This window comes from Neohortaea acidophila, assembly GCF_010093505.1.
Source record: "Neohortaea acidophila strain CBS 113389 unplaced genomic scaffold BDY17scaffold_3, whole genome shotgun sequence".
Classification (NCBI taxonomy): domain Eukaryota; kingdom Fungi; phylum Ascomycota; class Dothideomycetes; order Mycosphaerellales; family Teratosphaeriaceae; genus Neohortaea; species Neohortaea acidophila.
In genome coordinates this window covers 1199683-1223859 of record NW_022985512.1, presented here as the reverse complement: position 1 = coordinate 1223859, position 24177 = coordinate 1199683, and the positions used below count along the sequence as shown (strand labels likewise).

At 58.3% G+C, this 24177-nt stretch overlaps 12 protein-coding genes across 12 annotated transcripts; 4 read left to right on the top strand and 8 right to left on the bottom strand.

The window, feature by feature from the left end:
- Positions 1-72: 72 nt before the first annotated feature.
- On the bottom strand, positions 73-1958 carry BDY17DRAFT_293550 (uncharacterized protein). Its single transcript, XM_033733003.1, has 2 exons — positions 1640-1958; positions 73-1569 (listed from the first exon to the last, which is right to left on the bottom strand). Exons 1-2 carry the CDS (start codon positions 1895-1897, stop codon positions 253-255), a joined length of 1575 nt encoding a protein of 524 aa, XP_033591983.1. The 5' UTR covers positions 1898-1958; the 3' UTR covers positions 73-252.
- Positions 1959-2120: 162 nt separating this feature from the next.
- Positions 2121-5724, bottom strand: BDY17DRAFT_293548 (uncharacterized protein). Its single transcript, XM_033733002.1, has 3 exons — positions 5460-5724; positions 2907-5360; positions 2121-2850 (listed from the first exon to the last, which is right to left on the bottom strand). Exons 1-3 carry the CDS (start codon positions 5463-5465, stop codon positions 2512-2514), a joined length of 2799 nt encoding a protein of 932 aa, XP_033591982.1. The 5' UTR covers positions 5466-5724; the 3' UTR covers positions 2121-2511.
- Positions 5725-5764: 40 nt separating this feature from the next.
- BDY17DRAFT_293547 (rho-like GTPase) lies at positions 5765-8196 on the bottom strand. The gene is made up of 3 exons (XM_033733001.1): positions 8097-8196; positions 7986-8044; positions 5765-7906 (listed from the first exon to the last, which is right to left on the bottom strand). The coding sequence occupies exons 1-3, from the start codon at positions 8104-8106 to the stop codon at positions 6086-6088; spliced, it is 1890 nt and encodes a 629-aa protein (XP_033591981.1). The 5' UTR covers positions 8107-8196; the 3' UTR covers positions 5765-6085.
- A 214-nt stretch (positions 8197-8410) lies between these two features.
- On the top strand, positions 8411-10292 carry BDY17DRAFT_308797 (WD40-repeat-containing domain protein; the record flags this gene model as incomplete). The annotated part of the gene is made up of 2 exons (XM_033735251.1): positions 8411-8415; positions 8525-10292. 2 exons carry the CDS (start codon positions 8411-8413, stop codon positions 10290-10292), a joined length of 1773 nt encoding a protein of 590 aa, XP_033591980.1.
- Positions 10293-11346: 1054 nt separating this feature from the next.
- Positions 11347-14031, top strand: BDY17DRAFT_322254 (uncharacterized protein; the record flags this gene model as incomplete). Its single annotated transcript, XM_033736776.1, has 4 exons — positions 11347-11642; positions 11699-12914; positions 13474-13619; positions 13686-14031. The coding sequence occupies 4 exons, from the start codon at positions 11347-11349 to the stop codon at positions 14029-14031; spliced, it is 2004 nt and encodes a 667-aa protein (XP_033591979.1).
- Positions 14032-14082: 51 nt separating this feature from the next.
- On the bottom strand, positions 14083-15649 carry BDY17DRAFT_293542 (thiamine diphosphate-binding protein). The gene has a single exon (XM_033733000.1). The coding sequence runs from the start codon at positions 15542-15544 to the stop codon at positions 14357-14359; it is 1188 nt and encodes a 395-aa protein (XP_033591978.1). The 5' UTR covers positions 15545-15649; the 3' UTR covers positions 14083-14356.
- On the bottom strand, positions 15650-16357 carry BDY17DRAFT_293541 (uncharacterized protein). Its single transcript, XM_033732999.1, has one exon. The coding sequence runs from the start codon at positions 16311-16313 to the stop codon at positions 15888-15890; it is 426 nt and encodes a 141-aa protein (XP_033591977.1). The 5' UTR covers positions 16314-16357; the 3' UTR covers positions 15650-15887.
- BDY17DRAFT_293538 (MED7 protein-domain-containing protein) lies at positions 16358-17254 on the bottom strand. Its single transcript, XM_033732998.1, has one exon. It carries the CDS (start codon positions 17123-17125, stop codon positions 16373-16375), a length of 753 nt encoding a protein of 250 aa, XP_033591976.1. The 5' UTR covers positions 17126-17254; the 3' UTR covers positions 16358-16372.
- A 53-nt stretch (positions 17255-17307) lies between these two features.
- Positions 17308-19163, top strand: BDY17DRAFT_102684 (uncharacterized protein). The gene has a single exon (XM_033729131.1). The coding sequence runs from the start codon at positions 17362-17364 to the stop codon at positions 19036-19038; it is 1677 nt and encodes a 558-aa protein (XP_033591975.1). The 5' UTR covers positions 17308-17361; the 3' UTR covers positions 19039-19163.
- Positions 19133-19961, top strand: BDY17DRAFT_102693 (uncharacterized protein). Its single transcript, XM_033729132.1, has 2 exons — positions 19133-19176; positions 19240-19961. Exon 2 carries the CDS (start codon positions 19289-19291, stop codon positions 19628-19630), a length of 342 nt encoding a protein of 113 aa, XP_033591974.1. The 5' UTR covers positions 19133-19176; positions 19240-19288; the 3' UTR covers positions 19631-19961.
- BDY17DRAFT_102713 (uncharacterized protein) lies at positions 19487-20908 on the bottom strand. Its single transcript, XM_033729133.1, has 2 exons — positions 20583-20908; positions 19487-20270 (listed from the first exon to the last, which is right to left on the bottom strand). Exons 1-2 carry the CDS (start codon positions 20697-20699, stop codon positions 19740-19742), a joined length of 648 nt encoding a protein of 215 aa, XP_033591973.1. The 5' UTR covers positions 20700-20908; the 3' UTR covers positions 19487-19739.
- Positions 20909-21100: 192 nt separating this feature from the next.
- Positions 21101-23229, bottom strand: BDY17DRAFT_315790 (uncharacterized protein; the record flags this gene model as incomplete). Its single annotated transcript, XM_033735946.1, has 3 exons — positions 21101-21118; positions 21177-22999; positions 23052-23229. 3 exons carry the CDS (start codon positions 23227-23229, stop codon positions 21101-21103), a joined length of 2019 nt encoding a protein of 672 aa, XP_033591972.1.
- Between the last annotated feature and the right edge of the window lie 948 nt (positions 23230-24177).

Below are 24177 nucleotides of genomic sequence, written 5' to 3'. Positions count from 1 at the left end.
GGCTAATGATAAGGGTGGAAGGGCTCCCCCCCGGCTGTGGCTTGCCTCGTGGCTGTCGGCCGAAACTTAGAATGCGCGCGCTGTCAGGCACCTCACCGAATGGACATTTTCTCTCGGTTGCAAACAAACACGCTTCGCTTGAAAAACTACCTAGCATTAAACTAAACACCACATACAGTACGGAACGAACAGCGCGCAAATCCATGCCAACTACCGCGGAGTCCATGGGCCCCTTCATCTGAACTTCACCGATCAAAGCGGTGCATAGTCGTTCTTCTCCGCCTGTGAAGTTTGGGTAATTGGATTCGTAGTATGACCCGTCGAGGAAGCAGGACCACCGTCGACGGGGTGGGCCGTGCCGCTTGACCCAGGGTGAGCCAGACCGCCATCTGCCGGATGGACAGCGCCGGTGTTGCCGGAGGGGGCAAGCCCGCTGTCTGCAGGATGAGCAACGCCGGTGCCCGCAGGGTGACCACCAAGGCCAGTCTCTGTGGGATGCCCCGCCGAGCCAGCCGCCGGCCCGATCGTGCCAGTGGTCTGCGCGTCCGTTGGAGAAGTCGGGGAAGCCGCACCGCCAGCAACTGTAGGACTACTGGGTGCCGAAGTCGAAGCGCCTCCTGACACACTGAGAGCGACCTGGTGCCACTTACGCGCATCCTCGGGCGTGCGTGCCTGGTAAGCGAATTCGTGGCTCATCGAAACCTTGGACAACACGCCCTTGCTCTGGTCCTTGCCCTTGATGTTGAATTTGGTCCCGTCCACAGCCCCGATGAGGCAATCCGGGAGATACAGGCTATTTTCGGGGCTGGGGTCCGCGGAGAAGTCATCTTCAGACTTGTACTCGTGCAGATACTTGCTCGGGGTGATGACATAGTAGCCAGTGTCGTACTTCTTAAGCAATTTAGTCTTGCGATCAAGAGATCCAGCGATGAGCGGGCGAGTGGACGGGTGATCTTGGTGAGGGAAATGAACATGCTGGATGCTTCGCTTCTGACCGTTTGGATCGATGAGAATGTTGTTGTTTCTTTGAACGAAGCTATCCCACTCAGCCGATGGTGGTATTTGATCGGAGGTTGCGATGATATTCCCGTAGGTGGTGCGAGTGTTATCGGCTTGATTTCCCATGACTTGGTGAAGTTGGCGCAGCCCCTGTTGCATAGTCTGAATAACGTGGGCCTCAAACCGTCCAAACTCGTTTTGCCAGGCAATAACGTCGTCTCGGTTGCCATTCTCCTCGATGATCTGTTTGTGGAGGCGGTGGTAGACTTGGCGCTGGAGGACATATGGATCATCGGCAGCCTTGACCTCACCAGCGCTGCTTGTTTGCTGCCCCAGTCGGTCGATGTGCTTCTGCGTGTCGCTACGCGCCTTGTCGACCGCCTTCGACGCCTTGCCCGCGCCCTTGTTGAGGTCCTTCGTCTTGTTCTTGATTTCGGCGTGCAGTTGCTCGAAAATGGGCAGCACCGAGCCCTTCAGGGCCTTTGCCGTCTCGCCATGGCTGGTGGAAAGGGCCTGCGAGGTGGTTCGGAGGTTCTCGAACAAGCCCGCAACGCCGCCGGGTTGCTGTTGCTGTGTCGAGGGTATCAGCCTTGTGCCGGCGCACGCGAGAGGGCGCCGGGAAAAAGAATAAGGTACTCACAAAGTGATGGCCCTCCTTGAGCGGGCTGCTGACCGATTTGAGGACTGACTTTTCGTAGTCCTTGCTAATGTCTGCCTCCAGCTTCTCCGTGGCCTTGACGTAGTCCTCGAGATAGCCACAAGCGTGCTTCCATGCCTGCAGTCGCTCGTGGAACAGCTTGGTGGACTCGCCGGCATCTTCGTCTGGGATGGCGTCGTCGGTCGTGTTGGTGCTGCTCCGCACGGGGAGGGAGGTGTCGTGATGGGCAGTGCTGGCCATGGCGGAGGGCAGAGGCAGCGGTGGTGAGTGTGTGGTAGGTTGGCAGTGGGTGTGTAGGGTGGGAGGGCGGACGGTGCCAGCTTTTATCTGCGCGTGTCGTGCTGGATAACTACGTCATTGGACACGCGCAATCTCCCGCCCCACATGCCAGGATGCTCGATGATCCAGACCGGCGATGCCTGAATTGCATCGAAGCCGAACCATCAACATCCAATTGCCGCCCGTCCTGACTAGCAAAACAGAGGCCTTGGACTGGAGGCAATACGGATAGAAGTGGGACACACACTGCCCTATCTCTTCTGGACTTATAAGCAAGAGCCCCCCCGTAAAAGCACCCATGCCTATAAGAAAGGAGAAGTACCAACTCGACAACGCCAGCCTGCATCTCCTCTAAACCCAAGCGCTTGCGGGTGTCCAGGCGCCTCTGTGGGATGGCAAGCGGTCGCGTCGGGAAGCCTATTGCGCCCACGTGGCCGTCATGTGCGGCCCTAGTAAGGAGAGGCAGGGAAAGAAACCAGCACGACTTGACCTCAGATGTTTGCAGAATGAACCTGTAAATGCAGATACGCTTCGCAGACCGATAACAAAAAACAAGAACAACAACGACGACAACATCACCAAAGGTCCTCGCTCTTCTCCGTCTCCTCCCACGCGCCCAAGGGCTGTTGGGCTTTGGGATGGCCGAGATAGTCGTGCGATTGAGCCACGCTGTACCCCCCGCCTCCACCACGCATCATTCCCCCTCCGTTCGCTCGGTGATGCTGCGCTTGCTGATAAGAATGGTCGTATTCGTAATCTTCCGAGCTGCGCGAGTCGTACTCTGCCCCAGCGTCGTCGTCGTAGTCGTAATGCAGCCGCTGCTGTACCGCGCCCCCTGACATGATCTCCAGACTCGTCCTCTTCGTCGCACTGCCGTTGCTGCTCTCCGCCGCCGCCGCCTCGCGCTCCTGCTGCTATGAGAGGTGTCAGTCAAGCCGAACGAGTTCACACGAGCCATTCATGCACATACCTCTTGCCAACGCTGGTACTGGCTGTACTCCGCCGGCTGCTGTTCCTGTTGGCTTCGCTGCTGCGACTTCTGGTGTGCCGCCGGTATCTGCACCTGCGGATGCATCATTTGCACCTTTGCGAGGTAGGAGTACATGAAATTGCTCAACAGCACCTGGCTGTACAGAGCTCGTCGTGGGTTGGCCAGCTTGATGTGCGCCATGCGGTAGATCGCCCGCTCCTCCAAAATGCTGAAGCGTGTCCAATTATAATCAATGTCGGGCTTCAGCATGCGCGGCACCGGCTCGGGCGAGAGGTTTCGATCAGACTTCCGCCGTTTCTCCTTCAAGTCGCCGTCCGACGCCTTCTTCTTGCCCCCGAAGATGGCGGACAGCAGACCCGACTCCCTCTCCTTCTCCTTCTTCGGCTCGGAATACTTTTTGCTTTCCCGCTTCCGCTCCTCCTCCAGCCGCACTTGGTCGCGGTTCAGCACGAGGCTCTCTCGCCCTCGTACCTGAGAATTGCCCTCGATTGATGCCTGTAAGACGTCGAGCCTCGTCTTCTCGGCAGCTGCCTTGCTCAGTTTATTGCTCTTCCCACTGCCGGATTCGGATGCCTTCTCCTCCCTGCCCTTCTTTCCATCGTCATCGCTGCCCAGGATCCATTTCCAGCTGCTCTTCCTCGTAACATCCTTCTTCTCCGGCCTGCGATCGTCAAACGTCGGCACCATGGTAAGCGCATCGGTGCTTGTATTGCCACTCCCGGGGAGCGGCGACGGCCGCTGAGATATGTCGTCCAGAGTCGACGATCGCTGCTCTCGTCCAGGCGCCGGTCGCATGTGTGCGCCGCCGCGGTTGAACGCGCGCGGCAGCTCATGTGACGATTTTCGCTCGGGTATGTATTGGAGTACGTTCGATTTCGGCGCCTTCGAGCCGTCTGGCAACGTTTCGATGATTTGAGGGAGTGGATCGGTATTGTCGTAGCCTGGCAACTGCGCTGTCGTCCGGCCTGGCCCTGATATTATCCTAGAATGAAATTGCCGATGCTGCGGACGAGGTGGCGGCTCGTCGTCTTGCGGAGCCTGTGGGGCTACTGCACTTGGCTGCCCTTCTCCACGCGTTGCCTCGTCCTGGACCAGCTCGTCTGGATGAGGATCTCCACGAGCATCATTCCATCTGCGACTTGCTTCTGCCCGAGATGGGTAGGCGGATTTCAAAGGATGTGATGCGGGCGTCGGCTCGGTCTGAACTCGACTCAGGCCAAGGACGGGCTCTTCAAAGACAGAAGAAGAGGGTGATGAAGCGGACACTTCCTCTGGCTCCGCTCCAGACTGTCGCTGTTGAGCACGCTTTGAAAACGGAACGCGCTCGCCCTTCCGGAGGCTACCTCGTCTGTACGCGGTCCGTGTGGAGCGTTTGAGCGATTGGGCGCCGGGAGGAAGCACTGGTATGTCGTCTCCCAGCGAATCCTCTGCACCCGAATCCAATGAGCGTCGCGCAGTGTCGAGACTCATGCGCCGTAACAGCTGTACGGGATCGTTGACCAATGTCTCGAGCTCCGCCAGCTCGACTTGTGCGTGGCCGTCCACTGTTAGGGCTTTTGACCGCTTCTTCTCCAGCCTATCCGCACCATCTTCGAAGTTTTCTTGTGACTCGACTTGACGGGACAGCATGCTCTTCCTTCTCGCCAGACTTGCGCCCGAGCCTGATCGTTCCAGGCCTTCAAGAGACAACATGTCTGCGTCTCCCGACCGCCTCTTGATCTTCTCCACCCTCTCTTCCAGGAACGTCTTGAATTCCTTCGGCGCCAACTCGGGGTGTAATCGGGCCGGTACCCAGAACAGTCGAGCGGCATCGTTCTCATCCTCAGACGATTTCGGCGCAGTGGTGGGCACGCCTCCGAAAGAAGGTAGGTCGGGGTCGGCCGTATCGACGTTCATCGACATGCGCCGGATGGCCTGCAGGTTACTCAGTTCCTGAGCCACGGCAGCCGGACTGGACTCGTAATCAATGTCGTTCAGGGGGAACTGCGACACTGCGGTATCCGTGCTGGACTGCCGACTGAGCCGCGCTGGACTGCCCGGCGAGCTGGGCCCTGCGTTCTCCGACCCCAAGCTGCTCGCCCTCTTCATCCCCGTCGAGCTGCTGTTTAGGCCCTCGGTGGCCACGCCGGGCACTTTCTCGTTCATGCCCGTGACGGCCAGCGGAAGGCGCTGGGGACTGCCTGGTTTGTATTCGAAATATGAAGCATTGCGCTTGTTGCGCTTCTGCTCTCTGCTGTCCACCCGCTCTTCATGCGAGCTCACGAAGCTCAAGGGTCGGGGATCGGAGGGCGGATGGGGGTTGGGTTCATCGTCGTAGTAGCTGCCGATCGCCTCCGTCACATGGTGATCGTCGTCAGTAATGCTGATCTGCGGCACGTGTCCTTTGCGCCGCTTCTCGAAGAGCGCCTCGAGTTCCTTCTGCCGGGCGGAAGGCTGTTGACAAGGGGGCGGTCTGTCAGCAATCAACTCCGTCCAAAGTGGGCGTCTCCCCAGGCACGGGGGCCGTGAGTCGACACGAGGGGGTACACGCACCTGCATCGCCGTCTCCCTTCCGCCCACCTGTGCACCGAGCAGAGAGGCGACGTTCCACGCTCGCCAGCGCTCTGCCGTCCCGATGCTGCGCCTTGAGAGCCGCAGGCCAAGCGTACCAGATCGTCGTTGCTCCGTCAGCCCCGTGTGCTCCGGTATCAGACCTGCCGAAATAGCACCAGCAGTTCATGGAGAGATTCCCATCATGATGGTGATAGCACAAAGATTCATGCACTGCGGATGTGCGAGCAGTCCGCGGAACTAGTGGGTACGGGCTTAAATGGAAGGCAATAACATTGATGATAACTGGGTTAGGTAAGGTTCGTTAAGGCTTGGCAAGATCGACTAGAAACCTGAGGCACCCAACTCTTACCGGCCTGCATCCACTCACTCTCCAGAGCCGTAGCAGTCAAGTCAACGAGGCAGCGTCTCTTGTATAAACAGAACAAATCATGCCGCGCAGGGCGAAGCTCGGCCGTTGCCGGTATCGACGACTGCCGCGGGATTTGGGGCACAAATCATCCCTTACAATCTTCCACAGTACTCCGTCCATTCTGAGGGGGGTATCTCTTTCTCTCTTCACGCAGTAAAACGCTATACGCCGTCGCAAGTTATGCCCAATGCACGCTTCATCCCCCAGAACTCATGTTCCTCTTCCACACCCACGCAAATGCAACGCCGGCACAGATCGTCGCCCCAAGTGCAATGTAGACTGCCGTACGGTCGACGGGCTCTTCGCTCTTCGGAAAGGCCTGGGAGGGGAATGTAGCCGCCTCGGCCAACTGCACGAAGAATTCCGAAATGGACGTCCACTTGACAGAGACGTGTAACGGCTTGGCCATCTTCAGGCTCTCGCAATACACGTCAGGCTGCACCTCGCTTCGCTGGACCGCTCGATCTTTGTCTGCCTTCAGCGCCGTGAAGACGGAAGGCAGGGCGTGCAGGGCCGGATACCGTTGGCGGAGATCGACCACATGGGCAAACGATTCGGGATCGCTGGAGTCGTAGGCGAAGCACACCAGATCACAAGCATCGAGTTTGCTTTGGTTCTCCAGGATCGCCGGTTCGAGCTCGCCCAACTCTTCGACAATCAGATAGCATTGCTTGCCGCCCTGCAACTCCACGCTGTTGACCGCTACACGAGGCCGGATCGTGGGCTGATAGGACGAGCTGAAAGGCCTGCTAAGGAACGAGTTCAACAGGGCTGATTTACCGCTACCAGCCGCTCCGAGCACATAGCACAGGAAGACGTTTCTCTCCACTCGACCCGGTCGATTCCGGCGCTTCCTCGCCTTTGTCATTTTCAACGCCGACGTCGTCCCCTTGCCGTCTGGAGACTCGAAGCCGAGATAGGCAAGGTATTCCAGAGTGGTCTTTGGGTCTTCAAAAGTCGTCATACTCCATTGAGCCAGCCAGCCCTGCAGAGTAATGTACCCAGCCTCATTCCGCACGGTGCAGCTTGGAAAGTCGGAATCCACCCACGAAGTCGGCAGGCCTGGGGTTGGTGCAAACAGCGCGGCCAGCTCTGCATCGTTCAGACCACCATCGTTGTCCTTGTCGTGCAACAAGAAGAGATCCACGAAGAATCGGTAGCCGGCTGGGCTGAGTTCGGCAGATGCAAAGGCGGGAATTTCGAGCTTGGGGTGCAAGAAGTGATCCTTCAGCGAGAGGCTGTCAGAGTAGTGGAATTTGCGCAAGATGATCCAGATGGTCTCGTGCCGGCCCTTTTCGGCAAACAGCTTGTTCAAAAACAGGAAACCGTCCATGTCGATGCCATTATGAGGTTCCAGCGTGTTTGAGGATGATGATCTTCGGATAGTTCGTTTGATGCTGGCGAGATCCTCATCCGAGAGCTGCTTGTCGAAGCATTTGAGCTGGAATTCGTGCACCTCACGATCACTCAGAGTGCCGTCCTGGTCTTTGTCGCAGAGGTAAAAGACGCGCCTCAACGCGGCGATTGCAGCCGGCTTCAAGTTACCCTCTTTCGAGTCGTATATTGGCGCGACGGGGTGCGTAACGGCCTTTTGACAGAGGAAGAAGACCTCGTTGATGTTGTGGTGTTCCCGCGCGCTTGTTCGAATGCAGGAATCGATTTCCTTGAACTCGGCCATGACGGGCAGCATCTCGTCGGAGACAATCTGCGCTGTGCTGGCCCCATTCGGGCCAAGGTCGCTCTTGTTGGCGCACAGCACAACGGGGACGTTCACACCGAGGGAGCGGAAGAAGGGCATCCAGAAGAGCGCGACGCGTTCATAGCTGTAGTGGTCGCTGTACACGAGCAGAATCACATTGGCCTTTCGCACCTCTTTCCGTAGGTTGTCGCGCTCTTGCGGCAGGGCCGAAGTATCAACAATGGTGGTCGTGACATTTTCCGGGGTTCCCAAGGAAGGCGGGATCGTGATGGGGGGCAGGATGGATTGGATTTTAGACGTGACAAAGGTGTCCTTGACCTGCGCCGGGGGATCACGAGCATCAGCACGACTATCACAGTGGAGCGCGAGGGAACGAGGAGGAGCAGTGACGGCTTACGAGAGACGTGAGGAGGGAGCTTTTGCCCACGGATTCGTCGCCGCATATGCATATCCGCACTGCCATGACATGTCAGAGTCCTCTCTGTGGCTCGAAGCTAGAATTCCTCACCTGTGGCCATCCTCCATCGCTGCGCAGTCTAGGCCAGATGGCAAGCAGGCGAGATGTCGAAAGGCAGATCGGCTGGAGAGGGACAGCAGACGTTCAGCGCCACGTGCGGCACATTTGAAACCTTGTTCCCAAAGAGGCAGGCAGCGTGGAACACCTTGAGACCCCGCGGCTCCACACCGATCTGCGCCCGCCAGCAATCCACAAGCACCGGGAATACTTCACCCTCCTCCAGTCCATTCGCGCAAGATGCTCCGAGGCGGCCGAGGGCTCTTTGCATCCAGCTCTTTCGCAGGAACGGGACAGCCCCGATAGCCATGTTGTAAGTCCACCCCGAGTCACGACCGATGCCATGCCCTTCTCCGCCGCCGCCTGCCGGCCTCCCTCGCACGCTTCCAACTGCCAGCGACTGATCGGCAAGCATCCAACAGTGTCCTCCCACCGCCGCCAAAATACGGCAACGCTGGCGCGCCGGGCGCCCTCCTAGAGACCAACAACCTCCTTGAGCATCCCACGGGACCCGAATTCCAACTTGTGGTGGGAGAAGGCACATACACCTTGACGGACGAATTGCTCCTGGCAACGCCGCCTCCGCATCCCAGCGATGCGCCACAGCCCAACAACAACCCTCTCGCGACGACGATAGGGCCGCAGAGCGCCGGCACCAAGCTCTCTCTCGCTACCCTCTCGCCCAGTCGATGGCCCACGCACCGCCAGTCTCGAGGTCACGGTGCATGGCATCCCATTCCGCCTAGTATACAAGAGGAAGCACAGAGTCCCAGGGGTGATGCGGCTCCTCCTGCAAATGGAGGGCTATTTGGGTCTGCCACATACTATTCGAGCACCGTGGGCTTTGGTGAGAGCAATCCGGCACTACAGGTCGTCGCCGCTCCCGTCAAAGGCAACAAGAAGGACCAAAAGCTGAAGCCGAAGAACAACATTATCAAATCCAACTCTTCCTATGTCTCGCGAGTCATTCCCCACGACAACTTGCCCAAGCGCCTGGCCGAACACTCCCCGGACGGGCTGTACGCGTTTGCAAACATCAATCGAGCGTTTGTCTGGCTCGACCTGTCCGCGGAGGCGAAGACGGAGAATATGACCAAGGTCCTCTTCACCAAAGCGCATGTCCTGTGTCACGATGTGAACGCCTGGACCAAGTCGGGCAGTCACCTGGATATTGTGATGGGCTTCAACACCGGCGACGTCATCTGGTACGAGCCCATGTCGCAAAAGTACGCTCGCCTGAACAAGAACGGCGCCATCAATGCATCCCCCATACAATGCATCGCTTGGCTGCCGCACAAGGAGAATCTCTTCATCGCAGCACATACAGACGGCACTCTCGTCGTATACGACAAGGACAAGGAAGATACTGCGTTCACTCCGGAAGATGGCTTACCGACAGACCACGCACATGTCGACGGTGGCCAGAAACCCGCCTTCCGCATACAAAAGTCCGTCCAGTCGCCGAATCAGAAGAGCAACCCGGTGGCAGCGTGGAGCGTGTCCAACATGAGGATCAACGGCATCGCATTCGCCCCCGATGGTCAGTCGCTGGCTGTCGTCTGCGAAGACGGCACACTGACCATCCTTGACTACATCAACGAGCGCGTCATCGGCGTCTATCGGTCTTACTACGGGGCCATGCTCTGCGTGACGTGGTCGCCAGATGGACGCTACGTCTTGACCGGGGGCCAAGATGATCTGGTCAGTATCTGGTCCCTGGTAGACCAAGCGCTCGTTGCGAGGTGCGTCGGACACGAGTCCTGGGTGACAGATGTCAAATTCGATCCCTGGCGTTGTGATGAGCGCAACTACAGATTTGGGAGCATTGGGGAGGACTGCAGGCTCCTGCTCTGGGATTTCTCGGTGGGGATGCTTCGAAGGCCAAACGTACGGAATCGTGGGAGCTTCTCTACCCACGTGTCCGCAAATCGCAAGGAAAGTGCGAATACCGTCAACCGGATCCGGAGCAACTCGAGCCGAGAGCCAGCAGATGGGGTGGAGATCAAGGGAGATGGGGAGGTGGTGCATGCCGTGGATTCAAAGGCCACCGTCGCCGTTCTCCCACCCGTTATGTCGAAGAGCGTTGACGAACACCCATTGTGCTGGCTCGGATTTGAGGAGAAGTGCATTCTGGCCTCGTGCAAAGACGGTAATAATGCCCGCCTTGCCGGAGTTTGTATAGTGTGCTGACTCGAGTTATTGGCAGGGCATATCTTGAGCTGGGCTCGACCAGACGACGCGGAAGCGCCACCTGCGTCGAGGACGAACAGCGCAATCTGACCGCCACGATCCATATGCAGAGGAGGCTTCGCACCGGAGGATGGAGGATATTGGGGCTTGCAGCCGTGTTGTGCGAGGCTGTCGGGTCATATGTTTAATACAGCGTGGCTTACTAAGGCACCCGTTCTATTCGTGGGACACCCTAATCCGGTAGGTTGCGCGGGATTGCTCGATCTGGACAAACCGACTCCGATCTTCAACCAAAAAAATTATCTTGGACAGTGTTTCCCAACCAGCAACGTGCGACGACAGCACGATTGCGCCACTCGGGTTCCCGCCCCACTGACAAGTCTGGTGGGTTTCACGTATATGTAGAGGGAGGGAAGAATGCAAGAAAGTGATTTGCCGTCTCGTCACTGGTTGGCCGGCGCGTTCCGCCATTTCGTCTGCGTTGGGCAATCCGACGGGTCCATGAGCAATGCATGATAAGAGGTGATTCTGTGCTACACGGTCCTCCCCGATGTCGCCCTCCATCTGCCACACCTTTCCCATTCATATACCGCCGCACCTCACACCCTCTCCTCGTGCTCCTTCTTTCCGGCTGACTGTCTCCTGCTACTCCCCGTGTCTGCCGTATTCCTTGTACTAAGCCTGATGCGTGCGGGTGTCGAACAGTGATCATCAGTCAGCAGCCTTCCGCCGCCTCCCACGCCTGTGAGTGCATGCAAGGCGAGGCATCCCGGACCACTCAGCGCGTGCTCTGGACAACTGCGGTCCCGCCTGCCTCCTTCGACCGCGTCCCGTGGACGCGCAGCTCGGGTGCATTGCAAATACTGCGGTGCGAGGTGTCATCTTACCAACCCTCCCTGGCCCCTACCAGCCTTAAGGCCGACGATGCGTCTTGTCCTTGGCCTATCGCTTTGCCATTCCAGAGGACTCCCGTCTCAGCACCTCTCCGCCCAACCTCTCCGGTCTGAGCCGTTGACATTAAGCTGAGTTCGCCACTTGCCAATCTTGCTACACCATGCCCTCCACCGCTCGCTCGAACTCCTCTGCCGGAATTGGCGCCAGGGCACGCTCTACACTGGAGATTATTCCCGACACCCGGTTCATCGTCTTTCGAGGAGGCGAACATGAAGCCTCCCCGTGCAAGCTATCCGGCGTCGTTCGACTTACCGCTCCCACCCCCATGTCCATCACCAAGCCTCGCATACGGTTTGAAGGCTGCCGCAAAATCGGATGGTGGTACTCCGGAGGCATGGCCGCGGGAGAAGTGACCGACAAACGAGTTTTCTGGAGTGAAGAGCAAAAGCTGGGCGGGTAAGTCATGCAATCCTCCGCAAATTGGTGCTCATCCCAGGCCCTAACAGAAGCAGCGTGGAAACCTCCCACAAAGTCAAGGCCGGCGTCATCGAGTGGCCCTTCGAGTTTCTCCTGGACCCGGCAATGCCCGAGAGTATCGAAGGGATGGCCAACACCTTTGTTGTCTACCACCTTCATGCGAGCGTTTCCCGGCCGAGCTGGAACTCGAGGAGCTTGACTGCATCTGAACACATCCGCCTCGTGCGGACACTCGGTCCGGATTCGTTGGACATGGCTCATTCGCGGACCAACGCCGATGTGTGGGCAAACAAGATCTCGTACAGCATCTCCATCCCCACAGACGCCTTCGTCTTCGGCACTTCAATCACTGCCGACGTCGAATTGTCACCCATCAAGAAAGGACTTCGACTGGGAAACATCGATCTGCGCCTATCGGAGCACGTGACCAAACGACTGCAGTTGCGAGAGACTCCCGACGCTCGACTGGATCGCTCGAAGACGGAGGAGTATGAGGTAGCAAACACAGAGATGGAATTCCCCGAACATTCTCGAGTGGTTTTCGACGATGAGACCATCGACGACCCCGTGATGGGGGATGAAATGTATCGCTTCAAAGCGACCCTCCCCTTGCCCAAGTCCCTGAATGCATGCCGGCAGGACGTGGACTCGCATCAAATCAGCGTGACGCACAAGTTCAAACTGATGGTCAATCTGCACAACCCGGAAGGGCACGTCTCCCAGCTCGTGTGCCGATTACCGGTCAAGATATTCATCTCTCCCAACCTCCCGCTCAACGAGGAGAACGAAGTTTGCCGCCCGCTGCAAGATGTGTCGGATGAAGCAATCAACAGCAACGAAACCGCCGTGACAGCTCCTCCACAGTATGGGTTACATCAGCTGGATGAACTCTTCGGCGATATCGATTTGGCTGGCTACATGTCGAGGGTGAGGAGCCACTCGGAGTCACCTGGACTGGGAACACAGACCCCAGACGATCTGGACACACCCGCTGCGGAAATGGCAGATTTGTATTCGCGCAGCCAGCCTCAAGACCAGCACGCCCCGTCAGCAAATGCCCTGCGATCCCGACTCGTCAGGTTACAAGTGCAGAGCCAATCCGCCCCGAGCTCGCCTGGACCGGACAGCGGCCCGCCATCTCGTCGAACATCAGGGGACGACCATACGGCTGATATCCGACGAAACGACTACGACATGGACGATCTCTCCCGTGTCCCGTCCTATCGGCATGCATTGCGTACCCCGCGGAGTGTCAGCCCGCACGCCAGTGGACTGCCCAGTTACATTGAAGCAACATCACGACCATCTAGTCCCCACCGTCCCCCGCCGCGTGCGCATGTGCGACCCGATCCCGAAGCATTCGAGTTCCACGCTGAGCGGCCCGACGGGCGGAGTGGAGCAGACAGCGGCAGGTCATCAATGGATGACCAAGCGCCCCGGCAGGCCCGAAGTTCACGCAGAAGGAGCCTGGTGCGGAACGAAGGTGCTCGGACGCAGCTAGTTCAAACGGAATCTTAGCAGACGCTGGGAAAGGCCTGTTTCATTCGGTCTCCGCAACGGTACTGGGTGGCACCTGCTACAACGATGTCTACGATTATATGTTGCGCTGCGGCGCTTGGGAGGCAACTGGGAAGGCGAGGGCGGTCGGATGATTTATTGGAGCATGTCTCCTTCCCCCTGTATACTACACGCGTCCACAATGGCTCGCAAATAAAATAAGGTTATCAAGAGTCGTCCACTCCACTCTCATTCCAAACTACATCGAGCCTTGCTGTCGGACAGATTCAGGTACAGTAACCAAATTGGGAAGGCACCTCAGCCGTGTCATCGAGACGTCATTTCCCCGGATACCATCCCCGTGTCCATCGTCTACACTCATGCTGCCGGCATCTCACTCACCAGCTCGAGAGTGTACGCATTGAACATCAACTTTTTGAGAATTATCCCGAGCTTTGCGTATGTGTAACGTAGCCCACGGCACCATCCTCAAGAACGAAAGCTGATCGCCAATGGCTGCAACAGACCCACGCCGAAAGCAGTCATGAGGCTACTGCTCGCCCAAATCTCCCGCCAACCTTTCCGGCAACCTCGAATTCGGCTCTCGCAGTCCCACCGCGCTGGTCGTGCATTCACCGTTGCTCGACCGCTGCGGCTCAAGGAAGACAAGGACCGCAGTCCGGAAGAGATTGAACGGCAGAAGCAGGAGAGTTTGAAGAAGGGCGAGTGGAACCGAGAGCTCGCGTCGTCGTCGGAAGAGAATGTGGGTGCGGATCAGCAGAAGGTGAAGGATCACGACAAGCACATGGATGAGCTACAGAAGGAGACGGCGCAGAAGTCGGAGGAGAAGCATCCGGAGGGGAAAGCATGAGATCGCAGCGGTCCCAAATACGGTAAATTGAGCGGCTTGTATAACGGTATACCTCTCATGTGACAGGGATATTGATATTCAGGCCATCTACTTGATTCTGACATCCATGATGCCGATCCCGCTCGGCCGACGGACATCTCTAGCACGTCCCCGCTCGAATACGACAGTGCCCCAACCTTGCTTGACTGCTCGCAATGTGTCGAATGAAACACGACTCCGCCCAACATAGCACACCGTAGCGCCCTAAAGCCATGATATGGCTTGTTACCCATGCATCGCAAGTCGCAGGATCGGAAACCAGACTGGCACACGAGGCAGCTTGGCATCAGTAGTCGAGAGTCCTCTTAATCGCATCGTATACCTTCGCCACATCCGGGATGATATGCCTTTCGTAAGCCAGACCGGTATGTGTGGTGAGCCCAGCGACTCGGGTGACTGGCGCCTCCAGCCGTAAGAAACACTTGTCTTGCACCGTCGCGGCAATCTCCGCACCCACCCCAGCATTGATCATGCTCTCGTGCACGATGATGCAGCGTCCGGTCTTGTTGACCGACTTTACGATGGCCGGTCTGTCCCATGGGTAGATTGCACGGAGATCAATGAGCTCGATGGAGCATCCAAAGTCCTTCTCCGCCGCGGTCAGAGCATTTTGACAGGTGTAGAGTGGAGTGCCGTAGGAGATGATGGTGACGTCGTTGCCCTCCTTCAACACTTCTGCCTTGTCCAGTGGCAGGGTGTAAGCCTCGGAGGGGACGTATTCCACGGCCGCGCGATAGAGAATCTTGGGCTCGAGGAAAATGACGGGATCGGGGCTTTGCACGGAAGCGAGTAAAAGGCCTTTTGCTTGGGAGGGCGAGCGAGGGACAATGACCCGCATGCCAGGCACGTGGGTGAAGAGAGACTCCGGGGACTGCGTATGGTAGAGGGCGCCGTGTCCCACACCGCCGGCCGGCATTCGGAGCACTAGGCCACCAGCATTGTAGACGTCGGCGTTGGCACCGTACCGGTAGCGAATCTTGGCCGCTTCGTTCACAATCTGATCGTATGCGGGAAAGACGTAATCGGCAAATTGCACCTCTGCGATGGGCCGCATGCCCTCCAACGCTGCGCCAATGGCAAAGCCCACGAGGCCCTGCTCGCTCAGCGGCGTGTTGAAGACGCGGTCGTCGCCAAACTCGGTCTGGAGGCCCATGGAAGCGCGAAACACGCCGCCAAACGCCACGTCCTCGCCGAAGACCAGGACTCGCTGGTCGGTGCGAAGGGCGTGGGCCATGGCGGCATTGATGGCCTGGTAGAGGTTGATGCGGGAGGTGGTGCCATTGCGCGCCTCGTCCGAGAGCCCCTGCATGCCCAGCACGGACTTGGAGGAGTGGTGAAGCAGCGGGGTTTTGGCATAGTCGGTCGGGACATTCAATCGGGCCTTGGACGCGGCACCATGGGATGCGTAGCCCCTCCGCACCGCGTGGAGCGCCTGAGAGGCGCCGTGATGGCGCGTTAATGCTGGCCGAAACATGGCCAAATGGACAGCGTGCGATGCTGTGTCACACGCTCGAGGAAGATGAACGGTGTCACGGTGGAAAATTGCGAGGCGGCGTGCGAGATGTCTTTCAATGCGGCCCCGCGGTTACCGCCGGCCTTTCCGCGCTGATGGAGAGGAGGTCTGCCGGGTTGGAGATGCGCCACACCCTCAGCCACAACCTTTCGGCTACCCGACAGAGAATGGGAGAACGAGTGCAAGTTGGCCCATCTACCACTCGGGAACGTACATTGAACACACACGAAACTACACCATCCAAAGGCATTTCCACCTCCAAAGACAGCAAAGCCAGTAGAACGGATTGAAAATGTGCCGCAAATCAACATGCGGGACTTGCAGTATGTTGGTTGCCTGACCGCATCCTCCACTCCGAATCACTCCCGCCACAGACTGACAGTCCGCTCAGACAAGTCGACGTGGTGGGGATGCGGGCAGCATGTGCCAAGCGTGATGGACTCGATTCCTGAGAATCAACGCTGCTCTTGTGAGCCCAAGGTCGAAAAGGACGGCCACATGTACCCTCCTCAAGGTCCGCCGCCTGTGTAGCAGCCCGGGTGGGAGTCATCGCAGGCTGACCATGAGGCCAAGGTCCGGCTTTGGGCATGGTAAAGGCTGCGTTGGGCATGGGGGGAAGTTCGAGGGGGCAGGAGGAACTGTGAGGCGAAGTGGCTAGATTGGATGACCTTGGTGGCCTGCGATGTCGGGATGCAGAAGGCCCGACGAATGCTCGCTTGCTTGACCTCATTCATACGCTCAAAACGGAAGGAAAGGCAGCTATGAGAATGGTATTGTAGCCTGGACACTCTACCATGAACCTGCCGTCTCGCTCTCGATCGCCGCCCAGGCAGACCTTTGCTTCTCCATTGCCCCTTTGTCGCTCACCTTTCGAAGCGGCCCTCCAGCATCAACACCAACTGGTCCACCGTCTTCTCCCTGCCGTTCTGCATTCTGTGATTCCCCAGCCTGGATGAGCCCCGCCATAATCTGTTCAACGCCAGCCTTCGCATCCTCTATCCGACGTATCTCGTCTTTCATGCTCACGAGTCTGTCCTCCATCATCAACGCCAGACTTTCCCTTGCCTGGTGTGGGCGATATCGATTGATGAGGTCGTGAATGTTGAACATGATTGTTTGCAAGCTCTGCACCCGCTCTTCGTAGAATCCGGTCGGATCATGGCTCATGATGCCCACGAGGCTCAAGAATGTGGTCAGGAGACTGCGGGAAAGGGCGATAAGGTGGGGCTGCGGATGTAATGTCGCCGCAGGGTCGGCGGGATAGAGCTGTTCGATATTGGCATCGCCGAGCGAAGCATCGGGGGCATGGAGGTTGATCGCGGCGCCAAAGGTTCGATAATGGTCTTCGGCCGGAGGGGCAGGAGGGACAAGGTAGCGGAGTTCGGGGGGGAGCGATAAGAGGTCGAGCGCGGCCTTGGGTCCATGGTCACTCGCTTCCTTGCGAAGCTGCTGAAGCTGGGAGATGTTCTGCTTGGTGAAGTGGGTGTAGAAGGGAGGAGGTGTCGGGAAAGGAGGCGCCACTCGGTTTTGCTGTTCCGCCATCGCTCTGCCGGCCGGGCTCGGGTCGTATGCGCAGATCGTACTGTTGTAGGCACAGTGACTGTGGGTAGGTGGGCAGGTACATGCACCCAAAGCACCTCAGGCAACCCGAATGTACCTGAGGCACGAAAGTTTAAACCAAGTTAAAGTTAGACGCGAGCGGAGACGGCCCGCAGCAATGGCATGTCTACCCGAACTGCCAACGAGCAACGCCTCCGAGCCAGTACACCCCTCGCACAATGGAGTCAGAGGACGAGGATCGCAAGGGCGCAAGTCGCTCGTCAACTCCCGACTCGAATGCTGTAGACGCGAGTGGAGCAAAGGTCTCCAAGGACCGCGCCTGCCCCTTCTGCGCCCAGGCCTTTACATCCTCCAGCCTCGGACGCCATCTGGATCTCTACATCAAACCCCGCAACCCCAAGCCCCCCGACGGCGTGCACGATGTCGACGAGATTCGGAGGATCCGAGGGCGCATCACCCGAAGACAACCTCGTACGAGCGCGAAGACGGCCGCGTTGAAAGAGGAGGTGGAGCGGCAAGACAGTCCTGGCACGGCGAGTGGTGAGAAGAGGCATGCGGAACCTGCAAGAAGCGTCCATTCCCCCGCGCTGTCCGATGCCAGAACCCCGCTCCCACCCACATCCTGGCACGCTACCAATTGGCAAGCGACTGGCGTGATCAACAATCTGCCGCCTCGAGTGCCCTCGCGGACCTCCGTGCGAGCCCCGCTGCCTTCGATACGGCGCATTCAGGATGCGAGCATGGAGAACCATGTAGATACTGCGCATCGGCCTGGGTACGATCCAGAAGACATTGGAAAGCTTCATGAAGCGGCAGAAGTTGGGCGCGCAGCGGAGATGGCGTTGAGAGAGGTCATGGGAAGTTTGGAGGCCGCGAGGAAGCGCATCGCTTCACATACCCCCTTCGATGACTTTGATTTCTATTCTCTCGCCTTCCCGGGGCTATGTCTCGCCATGTTACCGCCTCCACCCACGCTGTTCAGCAGCACACCGTTTCCCCTCGCACATACCTGGGCGGTTGCGCCGCCGGGGGAGAGGCAGATGGCCGCTCTGCAGTCCGCTCTTCACAAAAGGCTTGCATCGATCCGCGAAGCAGACCCAAGTAGCCTGCCGGATTCCGAAGCTTTCAAGATGCGCGTCCATCTTGAGAGCGCGTGGGAGCATTGGCGCGGCTTGCCGAGCAGCGAGCAGGCCGCGGCCTGGAATCTGGAGGTATGCCGGGCTTTTGCAAAGGAAGGCGAGAAGACAACGCGTCTATCGGCGGAGCTGGACACGGCACACCAGCGTATTGCACACCTCGAGGCGGAGTACGATCGCTTGTCACGCTGTCAGCTTCCAAGGGATTACTTGCTGCATCCACCAAACACCATCTCGGTGTCGCCCGGGGTTATGGACGGCTTGAAGACTACAGATCTCAAGAGCGGTGCCAGGGACGTCAATTACGATGCCGAGGCGCTGCTCAACAAATGGAAGGGGCAGGTCAAGCAGACCATGCGCCCTCCGCGACCCCCCACCTTCCCTCCTATGCACGTGGATACATCGCGGAACCAGCTCAAGGGGGACATTGTGCTCAACGGCAGTCTGATCGGGGTGGGCGGCCCCATGCCTCGCAACGAAGAGTCATCCTATCAAAGTCCGTCGAACGAAGAGCGAAGCGTACGTCAATACGATAAGAGGGCAGAGCTCGAAGAGCTTGACGCAGAGCGCAGCCGAGCGCCGCAGAGCGGAGGAGCCGCCAGCTCGTATCATCTTGCAAGGACTCCTAGAACCAGCGACTCCCCCCACCCCCCACCGCCAGAAGACGGGGTGAATGTGAATGGGAAACGGCCGCGGTGGCCCGAAGCATCGATGGGAAGGGAACCTGGCCCGAAGGTCTACCGCGAACAAGCTCCGTGAACTCCCCGACCTCTCCAGCCTCAAGACGGACACGCATCGAGCCTCGTCAGGCGTGGCATGGATGTTTCGGGGATCGACAGGTGGCACTGCCACTGGCTGATCCCCCGCTGACGCCATACCTTCCCAATTTGGCCAATTGTGGGGCACACGCTTCCTTGCTATCACACTCTTGACCACCCGGCTCTGACTTTCCATCAACAGTCTCTGCGACCACCAGATTCAAACGCCTCAATTCCTGCAACACATCAACATGTCGAACCAAAACTCGTCCAGCTATTCATCGTACTCCTCGGTGTCGTATTCATCGAGCAGCAACGTCAACGGCGAACAGGTGTCCGGCTCTCGCCACGCCCAGACCAGCCACACCGATCCGTCGGGCACCACCGTGTCGACTGCCAGCCAGAACCTGGGCGAACCGGTCATTCGAGAGCAGCGGCATTTTGACTCGCAGGGCCGAGAGCAGCTCGGCGGTCCGCAAGGGGCCACGGCCAGCCGCCGCATCGAGGATGTCGACGAAGAACAGGCACGTCGCGATCGGGAGTACGAGGAACGGATTGAGGAGGAATATGCGAAGCGCGAGGGTGGTGCTTGAGCGCTCTACCTCTGCTGGCGCTCTTGGACGACGCATTACGCAGCTCACTTGTAACCTCTAAACTATGTATTGATTGTATCGTGGCTTCTACCAAGCTCCATCAAGACCGTCAGCTAGCTATCTCACTCCTACCGCTAAACTCCGTCAAGTAGGGGTCTTTGGCGAAACTCAGGTACTCTCTCCTCCCTAGGCTCCTTCCGGAGACGTCGATGTCCGTCTTGATGTCATCGATCAGAGCCTCCTTGGTGGTATAGTCGGCCTCTCCGCGGATGAAGCCGAGGACAATGAGATTCATGTGCGTTTCGTAGAAGTTGACCTGGAAGTCGTGCATGATGTGCACCTCGACACTTCGCACCGTGTTGTTGTAGTAGGGGTTGAAGCCAACGCTCATCACCATGGGATACACGGCGCCGTGGCTGGACGAGGTGTCCGGCGCTGCGTGCTGCTGCATCTTGGCCGTCAAGTCATCGTAGATGTCGGCCTTCATCAACTCGTATTTCCCTTTCGTTCCAGGAGGGTGCGCGTTGGTGGCATCAGAGGTGGACAGGCCAGCCCAGCCAAAGTAAATGCCGGACTCCAGGTCTTTGTTGCCTCCAACGCTCAGGCCATCGATCGGGATGTTTGCCGTGGGTATTCCGAGCTGTGCGGTGGATTGGTGTGATTAGCCAGTGTCCTTCCAATACACTGAGAGGGAAAAGCACGCGTGACAGGTGACAGTCGGCACGGGTAACGAATGGCTGGCAGGGACACAAGCGACTAGAAGTGCGCAGTCGTTTGGTGCAATCCAGTCCGTTGCACTGCATCGTGTCACCCTGCATGTACCCAAGCAAACACATAGTCTTGTGTGTGCACCCGGCGAGAACACGTGGGCTGACAGCAGGTTTCCAATACGCTTCTCTGTACAACTGTCCGAGTGACAAGATTGAAGGTGATGCAATGCACCGTCACTCACCTCGCTGCTCCCTCGTCCGAAGCCTTTAATCACCTTTCCATTGAGTCTCAGCGGGAATGGCGGCGCAGGACCGCTGTCTGGCCCGGCGATGGGGTCGCGAGATCCGTCTTGCGGCATTCTGATGGGAAAGGATGGCCGGCCCAGCTGTGGTGGCTTCAAATGACGATTCGATTGCTAGGCGTATAGAAGGGCGATGTAGATATGGAGCATGCGGCTGAGCCGCGGGCGCCAGAATTGCTTAAGGTTTGTCACCGAATGGCGTGCCCATCCACGGGTAATCCATCGATAACAACCGCCTTTTTCGGGTTCTGCGTGAAACACAACACGGAGAACGAGAGATGGGAGCATCAAGTCTACAGTGGCGCGCCAAAAGTAGCCACGCCGAGTCAAGTATTACGCCCATGTTCCAGCCCTCACTACTACTTAGATACACGTTTTGCCCACCGTCCGCATAGAACCTGTTTGCCATATCGAGAATGCCCTTTTCGTCCCCAAAACGCCGATGTGGTTTCCCGAAATCAAATCACGGGCAGAAACTAAATCAATCAGCCAACACACCCTAAACGTCGCTGCACGAAAGAAGGGCTGACTTACGTTGATGACGATCATCATGGGTATATCAAACACATCTCGCTTGACCGTCCAGCAGAGAACAGCATCCACCTTGCCATCTTGGTCGCCCAGCGTGTTGGCGCCGGCTTCGCCCTTCATGAGCGATTGCGTCTTCGTCTCGTTGGCCTTCTTCCCGTTGCGTGCCCCGCCGTTACGATCTCCCGGCCCCCAGCCCGGATCGTCCTTGGTCTTGTACTTCAGAAGTGTGCATCGCGCACCAATGATGGAAGATCGGGACGCGCCAAACGCCAGCTCGGCAAAGTCTTCATAGAATTGCACCACGCTGTCTTGGTCCATGAGTTCCGCAAGGAAGACGGGCTGCGGACGGCCGGGGTCGATCTCGATGTTCGACACTCGTGGTGTCGCCGTGCCTTTGGTGCTAGCCCCCGTCTCCGTACCCGAGCCGCTTGATCCCGTATTGACGTTGAGATTCGGCTCCTTCCCCAACAGGACATCGCGTCGCCATCCGGTGACAAGGCTGAACTCCTTGCTCACAGCTGCGACCTCGCTGGTACGTCGACAGATGATTGTCGGGGTGCCATAATGGTTCACAAAGTCCTCATACTCGTACAGCGTGCGCTGAAAGCACTTTTCCATGAAGACCAAGTCGTCGGTGTTCAGGTTCTTGTTGCAGGAAATGAAAGAGGGGCGGAACGAGGCGAGCGCTTTGGCAATGCGCAAGACTTGGGAGGGGGGAAAGCGGCCGTGGAGAAATGCGATGAAGTTGTGGAAGCCCTGTGTATACGGGTATGGGTGCTTGACGGACGAGTAAACGTCTGAGGTGTTGCGGCGCCGTTTGTTCGCACCGGCTTGGACCACCTCGTTGGGTAGGGGCCCACGCTTGCGCTTCGCCTTTTGACTTTGCAGAGCCAACGGCTGTAGCGTATCCAGTGGCTGCGCCTTCTCTGGAACCGAGAGAGTGACTTCAGGAGACACCATGGTTGATGAATAGCCCGCCGAGAAGTCCTGCCCGCCAGAGGCTTCACTGGCTCCGGCAACAGAACCCGTCGTCTCGCCCACTGCGAATGCGTCGATGTTCTCATTATTGAGACTCCAAAGCTGTGTTGAGCTGCCGTGCCTCGACACGGGGTTTGGGATGCTCTGCCACGGCTGGAAGGGATAGCCGAAGCCGGAGTTGAAGCCACCGGCGCCATCAAAATTCATGTTGGCCTGAGCAGCCTGCCCCATTGAGGGCAATCCTTCCAAGTCCGGCGTATTGGCCGCGCCAGACAACAAATGCCCAATCATGTTAAACTCGAGTGCACCATAACGATTGTCGTAGTTGAGCTCCGAGATGTTGACATCGTACAACGAAGGGTCATGATGGTCGACGAAGCCAGACTCGAACATGGCATTCCCGGGGTTCGCCAGGGTCGATGGTGGATCTACAGTGGTAGGCATGCCTTGCTCAGGAGACACTTGCTGCGAAGCGTTGGTGAACATCTGAGAGGCGGTCTGCACGGGCTGGTGGTTGGTGTAATCCCCGATGGAGTTGACATTATCGATGCCTGGACGAGCTATGTGACCCTGGCGCGGCACTGAGCCGTACTGCGAGTACATGTCCGTTGAATTTTGGCCGACAAACGGCGTGGACTGAGTGGCCGGGGCGCCGTGCGAAGAGATCTGACGAGTGCGAGAGGCGGTCGGGCCCGGTTGAGAGCCATTGTGTCGGTAGTTCCCGGAAAAGTTGGGCATGAGAGCTTCGGCGGGAGCATCGTGGAGGTACTTGGCCTTCTTTCGTACGCCGTCCTGACACTGGTCCTGGAGGCCACGTTTGATGCATCTGTTGCACGGTCGCTCGTCACCTGGGACAGAAGTCAGTTAGCGCAAACCGGAGCGAGTCCGGGCATGGCATACCACAAGTCAGATGCGCGCGCTGACACGCATAGCATGCCCGCCTCGCCTTCTTCCTCTTCGGTCGATTGGCATCTTTGGCGTTGGCCTTGGTGGAGGGTTTGTGAGGTTTGGCAGCTCCGCCGGCTTGGGTAGGGGACTGGTCGTCGGTGGAGGCGCGATCAGCTTTGTCCTCGGCCATGGTGCCTGACTCGTCGTCGCTGTCGGAGTCCGAAGAATCGGCGGCATAGTGAGCGTCGGGCGGCATCTTAAGTGTGTCGAGGTTGCGCACAGGACGCCCAGGCAGCTTACACCGAGCACGCTGCCGCCCCACGTTCTCCAGCAGCACCGCCTACCAAACAGGGCGTGTCGCAAATTGGATCACAGGGGCCGAGGGGAATGCGATAGGCTGTGGCACGCCGAAGCAGTGCAACACTTCAGGCCCGGGGGGGCCGAGGAGGGAGATTGTTGGTGGGCAGAGAGTGCAACAGCACGAGACGCCCCACCGACCGTCGAGCTGGGACCAATGCCAAACTGGCGGTTGGGATGAATGCAGGCCCGAGGGAGTGGATGGGACAGGGGGCCGAGTTCATGCTCTTTCACCGCGCGCGCGGATTCACTAGTGTTGTGACACACTCGACCGCATCGCGTTGGCGGAGCTTGGAGGGTGGATGGGCGGGGCGCGAGGCAACGAGGGACGAAGCTGGGCCGGGGGGAGTGTGATGGTGAGGCTGACGTGACGCAGCGGGTTTGGCTGGAGCGATGGGCGCGAGACACGGGTTGCGCGGGGGTGACGAGAGCAGGTTCACATTTGAGGAACAACCACGTTGACAAGCTGGGTCTGGCGGAGAGACATTGAATCGTGGTTCCCGTCCCCAAACCGAGCGGGCGGGCGGGTGGGTGTGGCGCATTAACTAAGTTAAGCGGGATGACGGCCCGAGCGAGCGAGCGGCCAGCCGCTTCACCTCAGCCTTTCCTCCCCCCTGCACCTCGTCCTCTCCTTGCCCCAATCCTGTTGCTGTCTTGGGAGCACATGACGATCCCAACACGCACCACGCTACCACACGCTGTGCGCTGGCGCAAGAGCTCCATCTCAACTGACTCATCGGCCATGATGAGCTTCACTGGATCACAACGCACAGGGAGTGTT

Excerpts from the sequence above, each read along its gene's own strand:
- BDY17DRAFT_293550 (XM_033733003.1), bottom strand. The coding sequence starts at position 1,897 with ATGGCCAGCACTGCCCATCACGACACCTCCCTCCCCGTGCGGAGCAGC. Across the intron at positions 1,570-1,639 it reads TCAAGGAGGGCCATCACTTT|CAACAGCAACCCGGCGGCGT; the intron begins GTGAGTACCTTA and ends CCCTCGACACAG.
- BDY17DRAFT_293548 (XM_033733002.1), bottom strand. Across the intron at positions 2,851-2,906 it reads AGTACCAGCGTTGGCAAGAG|CAGCAGGAGCGCGAGGCGGC; the intron begins GTATGTGCATGA and ends CACCTCTCATAG.
- BDY17DRAFT_293547 (XM_033733001.1), bottom strand. Across the intron at positions 7,907-7,985 it reads GCTCCCTCCTCACGTCTCTC|GTCAAGGACACCTTTGTCAC; the intron begins GTAAGCCGTCAC and ends CCCCCGGCGCAG.
- BDY17DRAFT_293542 (XM_033733000.1), bottom strand. The coding sequence starts at position 15,544 with ATGTTTCGGCCAGCATTAACGCGCCATCACGGCGCCTCTCAGGCGCTC.
- BDY17DRAFT_293541 (XM_033732999.1), bottom strand. The coding sequence starts at position 16,313 with ATGAGGTCAAGCAAGCGAGCATTCGTCGGGCCTTCTGCATCCCGACAT.
- BDY17DRAFT_293538 (XM_033732998.1), bottom strand. The coding sequence starts at position 17,125 with ATGGCGGAACAGCAAAACCGAGTGGCGCCTCCTTTCCCGACACCTCCT.
- BDY17DRAFT_102684 (XM_033729131.1), top strand. The coding sequence starts at position 17,362 with ATGGAGTCAGAGGACGAGGATCGCAAGGGCGCAAGTCGCTCGTCAACT.
- BDY17DRAFT_102693 (XM_033729132.1), top strand. The coding sequence starts at position 19,289 with ATGTCGAACCAAAACTCGTCCAGCTATTCATCGTACTCCTCGGTGTCG.
- BDY17DRAFT_102713 (XM_033729133.1), bottom strand. The coding sequence starts at position 20,699 with ATGCCGCAAGACGGATCTCGCGACCCCATCGCCGGGCCAGACAGCGGT. Across the intron at positions 20,271-20,582 it reads TCGGACGAGGGAGCAGCGAG|CTCGGAATACCCACGGCAAA; the intron begins GTGAGTGACGGT and ends TCCACCGCACAG.